General features: G+C 39.1%; 1 protein-coding gene across 1 annotated transcript in view; it reads left to right on the forward strand.

Annotated features, from left to right (window-relative positions):
- SVEP1 (sushi, von Willebrand factor type A, EGF and pentraxin domain containing 1) overlaps window positions 1-15,816 on the forward strand; it is a 159,165-nt gene that overhangs the window by 38,318 nt on the left and 105,031 nt on the right. The window contains exon 4 of the mRNA XM_054584536.1: window positions 14,875-15,033. Coding sequence (XP_054440511.1) covers window positions 14,875-15,033 — 159 coding nt within the window. The remainder of the gene's footprint in view (window positions 1-14,874; window positions 15,034-15,816) is intronic.

Genomic DNA, 15,816 nt, shown 5'->3' on the forward strand with positions numbered 1-15,816 from the left:
ATAGAAGAAGCCACAGGAGAGCCTGGGCTGGGCTGCCTTAGCTCACTGGGAAGTGAGAGAAGAGGGGGCCTTGGGGACAGGTTCAGGAGCTTAGACAGGGACCAGCTGCCAGCTGCCCATTGCCTTAGAGTTTCAGAGACACCTATCTGTGGGGAAATAAGTGGGGGAAGAAGAAGGGAACGGGAATGTGCAGGCTACTCCCCAGAGGGAGAGCACAGCCTAGGTCCTTTGTCTTGAGGCTTTTTTCTTTCGGGCAGGAATCTTAGGGGAGGTCTCAGGGGAGGGTTTCAGTAGCACAGTCATCAGTTCTCCAGCTGTGCCCTGTCAGGGTCATGGTCTCCACTGATTGGTCAGTGACAGGACAGGGAGTCTTTAGTCATTGCAAATGGTTCTGGTGTCACCACCTCGTTTTGCTGCTTTTCAGGGCCTAGAGCTGAAATGCAGCTGAGGCCTAGATGTTCTCTCCCAGACGTTATACCCAGGGAGGAAAGGCCAGGGGAGGAAGGGTTACCCTTGGGGGCGAGGTCCTTCTTTTCCTGCCCCCTGCCAGGCACTGGGGGCCTTCTGCCCTGGTGACCGTCTGCACCTGGCTGTAAATTACTCGGCCACTGTGTTCAGCTCTCTGTCTGTTTCCCTATTCTACTTGCCAGGGAATTTTCCTAGCTTCTCACTACCCTGTCTCAGTACCTTCTTGTATTTTCTTTCCTTCTTTTTTTTTTTTAAAGTTCTCATTGCATTCATTCCATCTTCTCCCAACTTCTTTGAACATTTTTGTGATGATTCCTTTGAACTTTTTACCAAGTAAATTACTTTGGTTTGGAATTTTATCTTGTCTCTTGGTTTAGAATACATTCCTTTGTTTCTTCATTTTGCTCTCTGGGTTGGTTTATGTGCTTTAGATAAAACATCCACCTCCCCGCGTCCTGAAAGTATAGCCTCCTGTGGGAGATGAACCTTATAATTGAACCCTGCCTTTGCTCTTGGTTGTCTCTCAGCCCTCTGTGATTGTCTGAGCAGCCTATGTTATTTTAATGGCTCCTTGTAACTGAGGGTGTGCCAAGACCTGTCAGTGTCGCAAAAGGGAGGAAAGCAGTCAGCACTTAGGTTCAGCCTGATTGGAAGCCAGACTCTCGTTCAGCAACAGCTTTTGAAGTATGCAAACAAGTACTTCAAATGTATACTGTGGGACCATAAGTGTAAGCCCCGCTGGCCACCAGAGCCAGGCAACATGGAGGTGTCCCCTGAGCAGCAGCCACAAAAATTGGGGCTCCAAACAAGTGTATTATTAACTCCTTTCTGGGACATACCAGTGAGCTGCAGGGAGGCAGAGGGAGAGAGCAAAGATGGCATCCATCCACCTGAGAGCACCTGGGCAGGCCCCTGCTCGTGTGCCAAACCTGAAGCCTACCTATGAGGCCAAATCTCGGGGACAAGCACTCAGGAAGGCTCTTTCATGGAAAGAAGGGGGTATGTTTCAGTTTGTTGTCTCTGCAGTGCCCTGGGGCTGGTAACTTGCTTTGCGAGAGCTGCCTCTCCAGCTCTAATCCCGTGCAACCCAAGAACACAGGCTTCCCTGGCCACTAGAGCCAGGTGATCAAGGGGTATTTCTTGGGCAGTAGCTGCAAAAATGGGGGTGCGGGGAATCTGTCAAAGCTCCCCTCTAAAGTGTGGCAAAGGGAGAGAACACCTAGATGGTGCCTGCTAAGGAAAAATAGCAAGATAGTGCCCACTGGCTGGAGTGAGGCAGAGAGAGACCATGCAGATGGTGCCTGCCAGCCAGCAGGCCTGTAGATGTGTGATCAAATTAAGTGTCTGCCCCGCAGGCTCTTGCTTTAAGATTAGCAAGAGGCCATCATTCGCACAAAGCCTGGACACCTCTGGATCAGCTGCGTCTGCTGAGCCCTGGCACTGGTGAATAGTCCTTTAAGAGATATTTCTCAGTTCATTGTAGTCTTGTGGATGTTCTGGGGGCTCATCTCACAGGTGCAGGTCTTTAAGCTGGTTTGCCCAACATGGTATCTATACCCTTTACTCTTCAGGGAGAAGCTCTGGGTTTTGAACTCCCTCGCACCTGTGGGACACAGTACCAGGTGAGACTCTGTCCCAGCCTCTTATCTGCTTCCACATGAGTCTTCTCTCCTTCCCCTGATGCATAGGGGTTGCTCAGACAGCTTTTAGTTTTTATTCAGAGGAAGTTGTTCTCCACGTTGCTGCAGCTTTGGTGTGTTCTTGGGAGGAGGTGACCCAAGATCTTCCTACATCACTGTGCTGAACTGAAACCCCACAGAGTCAGTACACTATTCTCTTTAGAAATACTTATAAAAATTTACCCAATATTCTAAAATCACCAAAATAAGTATTATGACCAAATCTTACTGATCATTGTAAAATTTTCCCCTTTCCCTTCTTCTTTACCGCATCCCCATTATATGTAACTCTTACCAGTAGTAACGAAAAGGAGACAAAAGGAAAATATCTGCTAAGTCAGTAGTCTTCAAGAGTTTTTGCTCATATAACTCCTAAAAAAAAATTGAACACCCACGTAGCCCTGTCGACTTTTACAAAGAAATCTAAAGATTTCTTTCACAGGTTTTTTAAAAGATGGCATTTCCCTAGTACTACATTGACATTTTAAAATAAAACTATTATATCACTTTTGAATGTACCCAATGAAATCAAAATGCCATAGCAAATTTGATTCCTTCTGGTAGTATCCATTTGTGAACAAGAACATTTTCTAAAAACTTTGCATGGTTTCTTTTCTTAAATGCCTTCCATCACATAATTGTATTCTAATGCAACATGTTTTTTATGTCTTAAAGCCTTTTAGAAATCACAGCATTCTACTTCTCTACTGCAGAAATTGTGAATATAAATTGAAAAAATTTTTTAAATTTTCTGTAACCAAAATTGTTATTAGACTGAGTTATTATTACAGTTGTTATTTGTATATAACTTGTCAAACATATGCATTTTGATACTTATTACACATAAAAATAAGGCACTATTGGAGATTCATACACCCATGGATTTCTATTACTCACAGCAATTTTATTTCTATTTTTCACTTTTATAGGTTTTAGTGCTGACAGCTTTCTTCATACAGATATGTAGATGGGACTTGAAAGAGTTGTGTTAAATTGATGTCACTAAATTCTTTGAGTTTCTCCTGAGTTACATGCCAACAATAACATGCTCTCTATCATCAAAAAAATATTATAAATGATCTATTAGCCAATGATTCCCTTAGGTCCTTTTTCAATTTTATTGAAACTGAAGAATTGGAAAACTTACAGCTTGCAAAGATCGTTGTTACCCAATCATTCCAATTATTCACCTTCTCAAATTTCTGGAAAGTCCTCCAAAGAGACTTTACTGGGACTTACTAAAAGACACCCCATGTCTGTTTCACTTGGAAGCAGTTTGTTTAACCTAATTGTTTTTGAGAAAAATTTAAAACATTACAAATTTTAATAAACTTTTGCATTCAACAATTTTTGATAACATTATTTTACCTAGCAAGGTACCTCGATATATTTTTATCCAAACCTTGGAGAAACTACATCTTGGAGCTTCTTTGAGGATCTGTTTATTGTGCCTTTATTGAAGAGAGGTGTGCGTGGCTGGAGGTCAGGGATATTTTTTTTTTGGTGCCGAACCGTTGCTTTACAGACACCTTGATACATGGAATAGAATATAATGAAGAGTATACACAAGTATTAGAATGACTGGAGAGGTGTATTCTTCCCGTATAAATTTACTAATTGACTTTTTTATTTACATATCAGCTCCAATAAAATTTTACAGTTCTTCATGAGGTACACAATTCTCTTTCAAACTATTCTTATAAAGTATATAGTTGTCTAATTATAGATGATGAGATTTCCTCGCACTTTTTAAATACAGTGCTTCTCCATACAAATTTATTGATTTTGAAGTATTTATTTACAAATCTAGTCTATTAATTCTGGGGGTTTTCAGTTGATTTCTTTGGATTTTCTAGGTTAACAGTAATATTACATGCAAGTAGTAAAATAACTGTTTAAAATACTAAATATTGACGGTGAGACAGAGTAACCTTGTTTTATTAATTTTTATGGTTTGTGCCTTCAGTATTTCACATATAATGAATAAATGAATGGATTCTTTTTTTTAATCACTTGTTGCAGAGTTCATGATTTATTTTCATTAAACTGCTTCCATAATTTGACAAAATTTATAAATCTCAAGTTTTAATGGAAAATTTCCCAACTGCTAACATTATGCTACATAGAGTAATAATGTTTTGCGTTATATATTTATTAAATAATTGTTTCAATGGTAAAAGTCTATAATATCCTGGAATGCTGTCTTGCACTGTTACATGAATTAAACCAGTACCTCTCACCGTCACTTACCAGTACATGCATATAGCTTTGTACAGATGCATACACGCACACATACCATGGGTTTAGGACTAATTTTCAAAAATAATCTCAGGAACTCATTGGCATTAAAGAAAGAAATGTGTGATCAGCCGCTTCCTATTGTTGAACTAGGCCTTCCAGATGGCTTACTTTGATTCTCAGCCAGTGATTCTCAGGGTCAGTAGACTTGTTCACCTTCACTTCTCCAAAAAAGGAATGGAAAATTCCCAGGATGCTGGGAACCAAGCAGAGTTTCCATATGCTGAGTTCTAGTATCTAAACATGCACTTTGCTTTATTTGTTTACTTATTCATTCATTCACTCAAAATTTATTAATGCTTACTCCAAGCCCATGTGCTGCGTAGCAGAGGCCAAAAAATAAAAAATAAAGAAAATAATCCAATCTCCATGATGCAGTTTCTCTCTCTCGGATATTTCTGGATGCATTCTGAAATTGTGCTTCTCTGCTTTCTGCTCTTTTGTTTTTAAATACACTTTTTATTTTGAGATAATTGTAGTGTCACTAGTAGTTTTAGAAAATAATACAGAGAGATCCTCTATATCATTTTCCTAGTTTCTCCCAGTGGTAACATCTTGCAAAACTATAGTGTGATAACCCAGCTAGGCTATTGGCATTGATGCAGTCAACATACAGAATAGTGCCCTGGCTGATGTGGCTCAGTGGATTAGGTGGTGGCCTGCAAACCAAGGGGTCGCCAGTTCGATTCCCAGTCAGGACACATACCTGGGTCATGGGCCATGTCCCCAGTGGGGGGTGCACAATAGGCAACCACACATTGATGTTTCCCTCTCTCCCTTCTTTCCCGTCTCTCTAAAAATGAATAAATAAAATCTTAAAAAGATACAGAATAGTTCCACTCCCATAAAGACCCATAATAGGCTCTTCTAGAGCCATAAACACTTCCCTCCTTCCCCTAGCTGCCCCATTTTACCTCTTGCAACCACCAATCTGTCCTCCATTTCCATAATTTTGTCATTTCGGGAATGCTATATAAACATTCCTCTAAGCACAGGAAGAGGAAGAAGGAACACTGGCTCGTTCCTATCGGGTGAGCCTAGAATCCAAGTTCCTCATTTTGCCCCCATTGACACTGATAATTATGTGTGTGTGGGGAATCCCCATTACTGCTGTGTGTGGATGGACGTGCTGGCTCTTTGCTAAGCCTCCGCTGACAGCATCCTGGCTGGGAAGGTTAGGAGTGTCTCGTTATGGCGCCCCACGTAATCTCTACGGACACGGCAAGAAGGGCACCTCTTCAGTGCTTGGTGGTGGTGGTGGAAGTCTTGACTTTCCCACAATGACACCGCTGTAGTGGGGAAGGGGAGGGACCCCTTGTAACTTCTCGGTGCCTGTGGAAGCAAGACACAACCCTCACCCTGTGGTCTCTGTTGGCATGAAAGACCCACCTCTCTACTTGGCCTTCTCTGATACCACTCGGGCAGAGTCCTTGGGGTGCTCACTAGAGCTTTACACGAGGGGAAGTCTAGGCTGCGCTTGGGCTCTGCCTGGTATGGCTGAGGTTGGGCCACAGTTTTTTCTGTGGTGCTTGGCTAGAGTAGAGGAGTTGAGTCGTTATTATCTAAATGTGTTCTATTTTGCTAGTCTGCTCTTTAGCCTTTGGCTAGAGAGAGCAGTGTTTTGTTGTTTGGATTTTTTTTTTTTTTGGTTCATTTCATTGGTGTTTTGGGGTTGTCAGCTGCTTCTGAGGAGGAGGAGGAGGAGGAGACTTTCAGCCTGGAATATGCAAGGAGAGAGGAAGCCCAAGGAACTCGCTGTCATGTCAGTCTTTGGATCTCGAGGTCGCCTACTGGTCTGCATTTTCATCATGCCAGTTCATGTTTGTTTGATATATAATGCCCAGGACTTTCAGTTGTACTTAGCAGGAGAACTAAGGAAAAGTAAATCTACTCCATTTTCCTGGAAGCAGATTCCTCTCCTTTTGTGTGCATCCTTTTTTTCTCTGTTGATAAATTTTTCTATGTTGATTCTATCAAGCCAACAGTGATGCTGCTCTTTATGTGTTGGTTAGGGATATCCTTTGTGGAAGCATCGTGAGCTTGGTTTATTCTATTTCTCATGTCCCATGATGAATTTTGTAAGACTTACGGAGAAAAATATAAACACAGTTAAGCAAAACCATCAATTAATCCAAGTTTTCAAATCATCCTTATCTACAGGGATATGTGGGAGTGAGTGAATCACACTATGTGTTTGAGAATGAAATATTATTGTCTTCACAGTTATTCCCCAAAAGGCATCCAAAGTGATCTTGACATACCCCCAACTTAAAACATTGTCATTGTTCTTATTGTCTTAAGGATAAACTGCTGGCTTGTGAACATGGTCTGTTCAGCCTGGATGGACCTGGTACTCACTTTTCTAGCCTCTGTCCTCTGTACTCCAGGCAGAGTAAATTTTTATCTCCTTGGGCATGCCCCCGCTTCCCTCTGGATCCACACATACTGTTCCCTCCGTCTGGAATGCCATCACCCTGCTTCTACGCCTCCCTTCACTTCTGTTCATGGTTCTGGTCTCACCTCGGAAATCACTGAGCAAAAATCTGACCTGACCAGTCCACACCTGCCTCAAGACTGGGTAACGTCCCTCTTTTGTATTGTCATAGAACATGGTGCTCCCTCTTTTTTAATCACCTGTTTAAGATTAGAATGGCCGTAAGGATACAAGCAGATTTCTCTCTTACCTCTTCTCTGTATCCACATCACCCCTTTACCTGTCATATCTTTTTCATACCTACAGAGGGTCATGGAATTTTAGTTTAAAACTACTTGGCTACAAACAGGATCACCCATGTTGCTGTGATGGAACATCCAATTGTCCAATTGGTTACGTAACTCAGAGAAGGTCAGACACTGTCAGAGCTCGTAACAATTAGCAGAATTCTGATCCAAGGATCCTCACTTGATCCTTCGCACCCCACCCTACATTAATGGGTGAGATGGGACAAAGGTGGTGACGTCGAGAAATGTAATGTTCAACACATGCCATTTGCCAAAGGAGAATACTTGCAATTTTATTTACAGAGATCATTCAGAAAATAATCCAAATATTTTAATATGGAAATATGGAGGGAAAAATTACTAGCTGAGTGGAGTACTTCAAGGTGCAGTAGTTTAGACCACACAGATCATTAGATTGAATGCCAGGCAGAATGGATCATTTTGAACCAGGTTTTATGGAAACTGCAGAAGGAAATCATTTAAATATGTTCATTGGCTCCTTTAACTATTTATTGAGTGTCTTTTAGGTGCTTTGGAAAGTGTGATTGCTGTATAATACTTGCGTTAAAGTAGCTTATAATGAAATAGAGCTGTAATGACTATAAAGAAGTCAGAATGTGCATCCTGAATCAAGAATTGTAGCTAATCCCGTTCTAAGCCACTGATGCTAAGTGAAAATAAAAACAATGTGGAATACATGATACACAGAATACTATAGCTATTCAGAAATATTTACTTCTAGTTACAGAAGTGATGGGATTTGAGCTGAGCTTGAAAGATAGAATTTGGACAGTTAGAAATGGGTGTCGTATTGTGGAGAATGGAAAGTGCAGCCTTGTGGTAGGGACAGTGATATTTTGCATAAATGGAAGAGTAGGCTAAATCTATGAACATGGTGGGATTCAGGGACCAGACTGTACTGGGGCTTGAATTCCAGGTTACAGAGGTGGCTTTTTTTAATAGGTAACTGCAAAACCATTGGAGATTTTTGAGCAGGAAAGTGGCATGATCAGAGCCTTGTTAGAGGAATCTTAATTTGGTACGTATGGCCAGAAATAATTGAATGTGAAGTAACCTAGAAGAAGAGGTTGTAAGTATGGAGGTAACAGAATCAATCAAGTCATAAAATGATATTTTAAATTAGCATAGCAACAGTGGACATGGAAAGCAGAAACTGATAGAATCCACATTTCCAGGCTCTCAAGGACCTTAAAATCTTACAGAAGTTAGGTAGAGTTGATGAGGAAAGGAAAATGCCAAAAGCAACTATGACCTGAGACTTTACGCCTAACTTACCACTCTTTATCATAAGACTCAAAGGGAAACAAGTTTGTCAACAAACACCAGACTATACTCAGAATCTTTCTTCCTTTCTGACTGCTAAGGCCAAGCGTTTACAAGGTCCACTGTGTGCGTTTTTTTCTCATTCCATTGGACAGGCTAATATTCAGCAGATATGCATCCCTACAGTTGTAAAAGTTGTTACAATATTGAAATACTTATGTCCTGCAGCCCTGAGTTCCTCGAATGCCGCTTTACTGACCTGACCCCTTTTCTCGGCTCCCCGGCCTGTCCCGCAGTCCAGCGCTGTCGATGTCATTTGTCAGATAAGCGGGCGTGCCCAACTCTGCCTGATGCCACAGCTGATGTCTGTTTTCGTTGATGAATGATCATGCCATTGTGAGCTGTAACAATTTGAATATTACCCCCTACCATGGATGACGTTTTCCCCTGGAAGGTCCTCAGGTTCTTTAAGCAAAGAGACTTCTGTTGGGCCTACGCATGTCTGAATCTCAGGGATAGAACCCCCGTGGGTTTAAGTTGGAACCTCGTTGCACAGAAATTCACAGAACTTCACATTTAAATAATGATCAATCAGTAATTTTAAAAACTGTAATGCCCAGTGCTAATGACAGTACAATAAGATACGTACTTTTATTCCTGATGATGGAAATATAAAATAATTTGACAACTGGCCAATGAGTTTAAAAAGTTAATATTTTACCTAAAATTTTTAAGGGATGAAAGATATAAGGGAACAATATGGCCCTCACTGGTCAGGCTCAGTTGGTTGGGCATTGTCCTGGAAGGTGAAAGGTCACCAGTTCAATTCCTCGTCAGGGCACATGCCTGGGCTGCAGGTTCAGTCCCCAGATGGGGGCACGTATAAAAGCCAACCAATCGATGTTTCTCTCCCTCTCTTTCTTCCTCCCTTCCCCTCTCTCTAAAAAGAAATAAAGATAATATATTTAAAAAACATAATGATTAGTGAAAAGTTGTATATAATTTTTAAAAATTGGAGTCAACCTAAATACCAAATATTAAAAGACATGTTAAACCAGAATGGATTAGCTTATAGTAAATTTTAATTTCTTCTTTATATGATTTTGAGTTATTAGCTATTATAGAAAGAATAAATAGAGATAATTCTAAAATCTCCGGAGACCTCTCCTAAAAGTGCTTGCCCACAGAGTTTTAATTTTAAAACTCAGGATGGTCTCACATTTCTCATCCGGACAGTAAACATCTTAAGACAATTAAGAACACAGGGTTTCCAATGGGGAAGAATTTGCATAGGTATTCTTGGCCAGGTTGTATTTGTGTGTGAACGTATGGTTACGTATGTGTGTATTGTGTGTACATATTTAATTCTTAACATATGACATTAACTTGGCTGATGCATTCTCTTTTGGACACAGGCTTTTGGGGGTTTTGTTCTTCAGTTTTTGATAGATTTGTCCTAATCCATCAGTAATCTCTTTTCTGATCGGAGCAGGTGTTCACGTTGGCAACACGGTGTCCTGAAGCTAGGAAGCCATTTGTGCTGTGGCGCCACACAGTTGCTCAAATCCACAGTTTTCTCCCAGTAGCCTGTATTCCAGCCAAATGAGCTAAGCAGTTGCAGGGCGATTGGCAGGATGCTAATTCATTACACACAGATTTGGATGTGCAGAATCCAGGGCAGTGACAAGTCTCCTCACCTAATTCATTGATGAAAATAGAAAGCATCTTGGCTGTCTAATTAAAAAAAAAAAAAAAAAAAAAGCACCTTGTATATATGTCTAGGTCCTTGTTTTATATGTGTGAAGATATTGGCTCAGCCTTGGAGAAATTGGTTCTCTTCTACTGCAGCGGACTCCTGTGCTCAAAATCCTAGCATAACTCTTTTATGGAACAGATTTCTTATTCAGAACAAATCCATAAAGTTGGGAAAAGTGTAATATCGTAATGATAAAGGGCCTTTCTCTGGGGGCCCAGATACTTGCGCGGTGCCGTACTTAGACCTTCCAGGCCCCAAGACCCTGAAGTGGCACAGCTCCTGGATACCAGTATAATCTACATGAGTGAGCATCCTTGGAGCCGGCTAGGGCGCAGCCTGCAGGCAGCGGATGCAGCTGATCCTTCGTGCAAAGAACAAAGGCCCTTAATATTTCCAGAGATTTTTAAAAAAAATTAATCTTAGATTTTGAATAGAAAAGAATTTAATGAAATGTAAGTAATTGTATAACATAATTAATATTAACTAAATCAACCTTCTAAGGAATTGATATGTAGCGGGTAGGACAGAGAATGAAGATTTCTTTGTATTTTACAAATGCCAAACTGGTTGATACTTTAATTTCCTTCAGTCAAAGAAATGAGTTATCAGCTGAAGACTAATCTAATGTTAGCACGTTATGACGACTTTAAGAATCACACTTCCAGTAATAGTAGCTGGTAACTGCCAAAATGTTTCTGAAAAGAGAAAGTGCTTATTTTAACAACAACAAAAAGCAGCAATTAAGAAATAATATTTGGTGTATTTCCAAGAAGGAAACATTTCATATTAAAAAGAAAAAAAAAACATACCCTAGCTATTTACCATCACTCCTGAAACTTGTTCAAACCACAGTCTGCTTTGTCTTCTCAGCTTTTGCCTGGTTTTAGATGAGGAATTTTCCCCCTTGGGAATCAAAGAGGTTGATTACACCTCTCCCACTAGAATTGTGCAATGCCTTTAAATAGTTCGAAAGTCTGTTTTCCATTATCATGATGAATTTCACAATATATTTCCAAATGTGCTTTTGTATATTTTTATCCAAAACACTGTTCTCCAGTGTTGTAAATTCTTGATTGCTCTAAAGGTTTTGGAGAGTAATAGCGTAAGACTGGTTCCTTTTTATGTATGTTATTTTTAAATAAATTATAAAATCCGTAGGCACAATCGGACAGCTGATATGGGAGGGTTTTTTTAAATATACTTTTTAGTATTATTCTATTCCTAGAATTATCCAATGTTGGCATGGGAAATGTCATACACATCATTAACTGTAACTTCTGTATTTGTAGGAAAAGAAAACAAAGTCACTTGCCCGTGACCCATAGCTTGTTAGTGGAAGAGCCAAGATCGCAATTGAGTTGTCTTGACTCCAAGTCTGGTGTTCTTTTACTTCACCCTGTTGTTATTTTCTCTGCCTTTAGTCCTCCCTCCAACTAAACCCACCCTCCGCCTTCCCACAGAGCTTGTTTTCTCTCGCCCTTTTCTGATGGACTGACTGCTCGCTCAGGCAATGGGGTGGGTAATGGCTGGGTCAGATAACTGGAAGTCTCTGAACTTACAAGAGCATGTTGCTCACTGAGAGCAAGAGACAAATGCTTATGTCACATACAGTGTGATACGCGCCAGAAGATAAATGCTAAAGATAATGCGCTCTGGGGACACAGACTGATGCGTTTGATAATCTATGTCAACTTAATTTATGCTGCTCTTTCTAATTCTTTCTGCTCTTTCTTTGCTTTTCCTATGTTCCTCTACCATTTTTCTTTGTTTTTTCTCCCTCCCCTGATTTGGAGGTTAAGCATTCTTTTCCTGTCATAGTTATGTATGTTTTTATGTGCAAATTTGAAGCTCTTTTTCATTTCAGTTATATCATACTGATTATATGAAATGTGAACCTCACCCCCTTCCTCTTCTCACCCATCTCCCAGTTTCTCTCACATTTTAAAGCTTTTTCATTTATATTATATGTAGATTATTATTCTCTTCCTTAGATCATATGTCCTTCTTTATAACAAGGGGCTTTATTTGATATTCATTTTCATTTTATAGTTATTTTAGCTAAATATTTAGCAATAGACTATATATTCCATTAGATATTGATCTCAAGCAATTTATTAAATGCCAGTTTTCCCTATACCTGATTCTTTATTTTCAATCAGTGAAATACATCTTTGTTTCCAGAAGCCATACACATCCTCGAATGCCTTTCTCTTCCCTCATACTTACCAATAGCTTGCTCAGATATGGAATTTGGGGTTCATAATATTTTCCCATGTAGCTGTATATCTTTTTCCATTGTTTTCCCTGAAATTTGTTTTTGTGCAGGAGAAATAAAACATTAGTTTGATTTTCCCATTTGCAAGTGTCTTGTTTTTCTTACCTAGATGCTTGAAATACTTTCCTTTATCCTAGGTGTGAATCACTTTTTATTAGTTTTGCCTAGAATTTGATGGTTTTGTGTGTGTGTATGTTTGCTCGTTTTTCCTCTAAAGCTTCAAGTAAGGAATGTATATTTTCACTAATATCACAAGTGTAGCTTCTCCTGGGTCTACTCAGTTATGTTATCCTGGAGCTTTATGATTCTTTTTACTGCATCCAAGAACAATTTTAATATGGCTGTTATAACATTTTCTTTTCCATTTGTGCATTTGTCTTAATCATTTTCTCCTATAGCTGCTGACTCCTGTTTAAAGGAGACCATGCTGTCTTACATCTTCTTAAGGATCTGCACAACTATTTACTAAACTTTTTCTAGAAAAAAATATTTAGTAATATGAAATCAATAATAATTCAATGTTTAATAATATGATGCTGTGCAGTAATGTTCTGTTTCTGCTCAAGTATTTTTCATATATCATTATAATTGTTTTTAAAATTTTTCTCTCATTCTTAAATAGTTATAGACCTAGTCAATTCTGGAATTTTCTACTAAATGTCATGGGGAAATGTTATCTTCTGTTTTTAAATATAATCAAGAATTTTAGAAATTTTTTTTTCCTAATAATTACATTATGTTGTGAATCTTGTCTTTCAATAATGATCATTCATATTTTTAGAATGTTATGGTGGTTAAAACAAGGACTTTTGTATCCAAGAAACCTCAACTTGAGACACAGCCAAAGCAGTAGTAAAGAACATGGTCTCTGGATCTAAACAGCCTGGGTTCAAATCCCAGCTCTGCCACTTATTCACTGTGTAACTTTGGCAATGACTTATCCTCTTAGTGCCTTAGTTTTTTCATTTATAATGTGAGATTAATATTATTAGTTACTTCCATAGGTTCTTAAGAAGATTAAAATATAATATTTATAAAATATATAGAACAGTCTTTGTGACATAGTAAGTGCTATATAAATATTTGCTCTAAATTCTAACTCCAACCTTCCTCTTAATTTTGTTGTAAACCTTTTAAAAAAGTGTTTTAAAAAATAAATAAGCCAGAGCTTATCTACCCACAAGTAGTCCTTAAAACTAAAAACAATAGGAAGTGGGAGTGTGATACCATTTAACCATATTTGACTTGCTCATTAGGAACAAGATAAATGTGATTTTTGAATTTTTGTCATAAAAATTCACCAATAAACCAGTGTTACAGTCTAAATAAAATTCTAGCCCTGTCACTTACTAATTGAGTAACTTTACTCAAGTCATCACATCTCTTTAAGCCTCCGTTTTCTCATCTTTAAAATGGGCATAATACAAGTAACGCATTCAGGAATAATTTATAATAAATTATACATAACATTAATAAATTAACAATAAATAACTATTAATATTATTAAAACTGTGAGGATTAACTGAGATAGTTTACATAAGAAGTCATGCACATTCCTTGGTTGCTATTGTTTTTAAATAATCCAATGTATACTTGACTATGCCACATTTAATTGACTTAACTGAGCACTGCAAATCTCTTTATTCCACAATTTCTCAGTTATTGACTTCTTAATTTTAAGTTATTTTACAGTTGTGTAGCTCCAAAGAGAGCAAGTTACAAATTCAAAGTCACGTTGTCAGTGCAAAGGGAGGCTATGAAGCAAAGTCAATTAGATCCTGCCTTTAATCTCTTCTTTTTCTTGAGCCTGGGAAAAACAGGATCTTCGTTCTCTTTGCTCCAAAGGGCCTTATTTCCCATTAGTTGAATTGTTTTCCTCAAGCCCTTCACTTTCACCTGTCCCTTTGTCAGGTGCTTTGAAGAGAAAGTATGGGCTAAGTGCTTTTTGCGTCTCTACAGGTATTCTCTGCTGGGAGAGGGTGCTGGGGGTGCAGTGGAAGAGGCGAAGCTGCACAGGGTGGGGGCGGGTGATGGAATATGGAGCATACCGTATGTATGAAGATTTTTATATGCGTTTGGAATTGCTCATTCCTTTCAGTCCCTTCACATGCATTGCTATTTTGAGTTTTCCCACAAAAAAAGCCCAGGCATAATATGCTGTGTTGTTCGGCAATTATAACTCATTGTGGGACAGAAGAGGCCACTTGATAATCTGCAAATAACAAACGACATCATTCTTTTAAAAAACAAAACAAAACTTTTCTGTCCTTGCTTGAATTTTAAGATTTTTACTACAAAAGGCTGTTTAGTTTTTCCTCCCTCCTGAGTCTTAAAAATGTTGTTAGCTATCAATTGATGCAACACGTAAAACAGACTTCCCGGTCCGCCCACAGCTTGCCCATCAGGGACGTACAAACCAGAAGGTGCACCAGGAGGAATCAGCACCTGCCTTCCGTGCCCTGATGAAAATCACACCTCTCCTCCCGGAAGTACGTCCCCTGAAGACTGTGTCTGCAAGGAGGGCTATCGGGCCTCTGGCCAGACCTGCGAAGGTATGTCTCCCCACATTGGCCACTAGGAAATATGAAAGTGGATCTCTCCGAGGGAAATGATGCTGGTGTTTTCATCCAATTCAGTCAAAATGATCTTTACTATTTCTTTCTCTAATGAGGTGGGGCGGGGGAGTCTTCACTCTTATTAAGTATCATTTCTTATCGCTGAACACACCCATATCTTGCTTCAAAGAAAGGGGGTCTGAGCCAGGAGCAATATAACTATGAAACAGGGAAGACTTACTACTTAAAAAAGACCTAAAATGACTCTAAGAGAAAAAAAGCCACGCATTTAACAACAAATTCAAGTAATGAAAGGGCGAGTTTGGGTCCTGGTGATAGTTAAATCCATTTAAAGAAAGTATTTTAATGAGTAAAAACATCTTAGTGCTATTCATATCAAGATTTAAAGACATTTAATTAGCCTATAATACGTATTGCCCAAGAAGCTTTGGCTCTTAGGACTTGGCGGCAGACACTCTTTGCTGGCCTCATTTGTTCTTTATTTCACGCCACCTTAATTAAGAAGGAAAATAGCTAATGGCATAGGAAGATTGAGAACCAGAAAATCTCATATCTTTATACATCAAAATAGATATTTAAAGCATAAAATAATAACTGTTTTTAAACTTGAAGTGGAAGAAATATGTAATAGAAGTGAGATATTAAGGGTTCTTCTTCCAAATGTGCACTTAGAAATTCAAATGCAGTAAATGGGGGTGCTGTGGGTAGTTTAGCCATGTATTGCCCTCTGAAACCAAAAAGTGGGGATGGGCGGATGCT

This window comes from Pteronotus mesoamericanus, unplaced genomic scaffold (assembly GCF_021234165.1).
Source record: "Pteronotus mesoamericanus isolate MK-2021 breed Mesoamerican mustached bat unplaced genomic scaffold, CSHL_Meso_final contig_78, whole genome shotgun sequence".
Taxonomy (NCBI): Eukaryota; Metazoa; Chordata; class Mammalia; order Chiroptera; family Mormoopidae; genus Pteronotus; species Pteronotus mesoamericanus.